The 3034-nt window shown below is 62.9% G+C and overlaps 1 protein-coding gene across 1 annotated transcript; it reads left to right on the top strand.

Annotated features, from left to right (window-relative positions):
- Positions 1-588: 588 nt before the first annotated feature.
- On the top strand, positions 589-2220 carry RTL6 (retrotransposon Gag like 6). The gene is made up of 2 exons (XM_069490228.1): positions 589-668; positions 852-2220. The coding sequence occupies exon 2, from the start codon at positions 1136-1138 to the stop codon at positions 1853-1855; it is 720 nt and encodes a 239-aa protein (XP_069346329.1). The 5' UTR covers positions 589-668; positions 852-1135; the 3' UTR covers positions 1856-2220.
- Positions 2221-3034: the final 814 nt, after the last annotated feature.

Here is a 3034-nt window from a genome sequence, read left to right as displayed (position 1 = left end):
GGAACTTCAGAAATATCACTATTTGCCCTTTCTAGGTGGAGACTCTGAGTGATATAAAGTAGGATTTTTTGACTTCTCTGACTTAAGACTTGCTACGATGAATACAGATAACATTAAACTTATATTCAAGTTACAATGAGAAGAAAAGTAAACTTCGTCAAAAGAATTAATTACGACACCTACAAAAAGAGCCTAACAAGCAGCCTTGGGAAGAATCGCAGGGAAAAGTACCCGCAGCTGATAATAAAGTAACAGTAACCGCGGTCGTCGCCGATTGGCTACAAGGAAGGACGCGCCGCAACCCCGGGGGCGGGACTATGACCGCCACTTCCGGGGCGGGGCCTCGGTCGCGGCGGCGCCCTCGGGAGCGGGCGGTCTCCATGGCAACCAGGCGGGCCCGGGCTAGACCCGTCCACTGCCGCCGCCACCGCGCTGGCCCCGCCCGCACAAAGGCCACGCCGTGACCCGCCCTGCGCCGCGACCCCGGCCCCGCCCGGCTTGGGCCTTGCACCTGCCGAACCCTCAGCCGCCGCCGCCCGGCCGAGCTGACCGGGAAGCAGTTGGCGGTGGCCGGGTGACTCATCGGCCTGGTCTCCTCCCCCGAGCGGGCCATCTTGGTCGTGGCCGGAGCGGCAGACGGAGCCGCGGAGGAACCGCGGGGACCCCAGGTACGCGCCCCTACCCACCCCCGGGCCCGCAGCCGCCGAGGGCAGCCCGCTTTGTTCTCCGCGGTGGGCGCCGCGGCGCTTTGTGCAGGCCTCGCCGCCCACGCGCGCCCTCCGCGCCGCCTCCCTGCTTCCGGCCCGCTCCTCCGCAACTGAAGCCTGAAAAGATATTTTCTTAATCCTCAGGGCCCGGAACGAGTCCAGCTCCCGGCCGGCGCTGCGGCCTTCGAGTCTGCCGTGGAGGAGCCGCGTTCCCTGGGCTGCGATCCCCGGGCTGCCCCTGCCTGGGCCCTGGTGGCTTCTCTCTAGGCCGCTGCCCTCCCGCTCAGGTCGCCTGGCCCTGTGGTCGTGCGCGCCGCGCTGCCCTGACTTCTGCAGGGCCCAGCTCCGCTCCAGCCTTCCAGGTTTGGACTCCGCACCCGCACCTTCGCCCCCCGGCCCATCTCGGCCCGGGGCTGACTCTGGCCACCATGGTCCAGCCGCAGACGTCCAAAGCCGAAAGCCCGGCCGCTGCTGCTGCTTCAAATGCCCAGATGGACGACGTTATTGACACCCTGACCTCCCTGCGCCTCACCAACTCTGCGCTGAGGCGGGAGGCCTCCACTCTGCGCGCCGAGAAGGCCAACCTCACCAACATGCTGGAGAGCGTGATGGCCGAGCTGACCCTGCTTCGCACCCGGGCGCGCATCCCGGGCGCGCTGCAGATCACCCCGCCCATCTCTGCCATCACCTCAAATGGGACTCGGCCCATGACCACCCCGCCGACCTCTCTGCCCGAGCCCTTCTCCGGAGACCCGGGCCAGCTGGCGGGCTTCCTGATGCAGATGGACAGGTTCATGATCTTCCAGGCCTCCCGCTTCCCGGGCGAGGCCGAGCGAGTGGCCTTCCTTGTGTCCCGCCTGACGGGGGAGGCGGAGAAGTGGGCTATTCCCCACATGCAACCGGACAGCCCCTTGCGAAACAACTATCAGGGCTTCCTGGCGGAGTTGCGGAGAACCTACAAGTCTCCGCTCCGGCACGCGCGGCGCGCCCAAATCAGGAAGACTTCGGCCTCGAACAGGGCTGTGCGGGAAAGGCAGATGCTCTGCCGCCAGCTGGCCGCGGCAGGCACAGGGCCCTGCCCTGTGCATCCTGCTTCCAATGGGACGAGTCCGGCGCCAGCCCTGCCCACCCGAGCACGGAACCTTTGAGAATCCGCCGCCACCTTGGTAGCATCTGCAGCCACCCAGGTAGCATAAGCTCTTTGCTGCTTAGAAGAAATGTCCATACAACAGCATCGCCCCTGTTTGAAGACGTCCCCTCCTGCCTCTCCAGACCTGTTCCACAAGGAGGTCTTCCTTCCAGCCCTCTGGGTGCCCTGGTCACCCACCTCGCTGTGCTTCCTGTTACTGTGTGCCAGCTTTGTACCTACAACTCGTTGCTTGCTTCCCTCCCTGCCGCTTGCACCCCCAGCTCTTCTAATGACTGCAGCTCTGCTAGTCAGGCACACTGACTCCGCGCACGCTGACCGACCCCTCCCAGCCTGACTCGGTTCCTGGACACTCCTACTCTGCCCTCTGCGGGCCCCCAGGACAGCTTCCCACCTGGTTGTCCTGTTCTCTCTATTGAGCTCTGGACAGAAGGAAGCCACTTTGGCCAGGCTGGTGGCTTGATGGGTGCACTTGGAGAGGGGGAGGTCTGGCTTCCCACCCACAGGTGATCACCAGCCCTGCCAGGGCCCAGTGTATCGGGCAGGGATCTCATCCCTGCTGTCAGTGGCCAAGTGGTCACTGCTAGGAGTGCAGTTCTAGCATTTCTGGGGGGCAAGCTTTACTTTGTACATGCCCCATTGCCGCCACTGGGGAGGCCTGATGTTGCAGCTAAAGGGAGAGTCTCCCAGAGGATGCACCTCCCTTAATGCCTGGCTTCAGCTGCCAGTGTCCTGACACACCAGGAATTCGGGGAATCTGGAATTTGCTTGCCTATTAAGGTTATTGTGGACTTTGGACCACTGGGCAAGTCCATCAGGCTGCCGTGGCGGCAGATCCACGCACATCCACACCTGAGGGCCACAGCAGGCTGAGGGGTGGACACTGGTGACTCAGTTTGCTGCCTGGGGTTTCCAGTGGGCAGCACCACAGCTGCTGGTGTTCAGTCACCCCCTCCTCTGCCCCATGTCACTTGGTGTTGGGCCTTGCCTACTTTGAGGCCTGTTTCCTTCTCCATTCAGGTGCCACGTGGCCTTCACTGCAGCCCCTTCCACTGCTCATGCCATCTCTAGGTCTCCAAAGATGACATGTAGCGTGCCGTCCCCATTCCTGGGTGATCAGACGTCCAGCCTTTGTCTAAGAGAACTGACTCCTTCTCACACCTGGAGGCCCAACTCCTCT

This window comes from Eulemur rufifrons, chromosome 16 (genome assembly GCF_041146395.1).
Source record: "Eulemur rufifrons isolate Redbay chromosome 16, OSU_ERuf_1, whole genome shotgun sequence".
Lineage (NCBI taxonomy): Eukaryota > Metazoa > Chordata > Mammalia > Primates > Lemuridae > Eulemur > Eulemur rufifrons.
The sequence above is the reverse complement of the archived record's forward strand: the minus strand, read 5'-3'. Positions and strand labels throughout refer to the sequence as shown.

Bases quoted from the DNA above. Each gene is read 5' to 3' on its own strand.
- RTL6 (XM_069490228.1), top strand. From the start codon at position 1,136: ATGGTCCAGCCGCAGACGTCCAAAGCCGAAAGCCCGGCCGCTGCTGCT.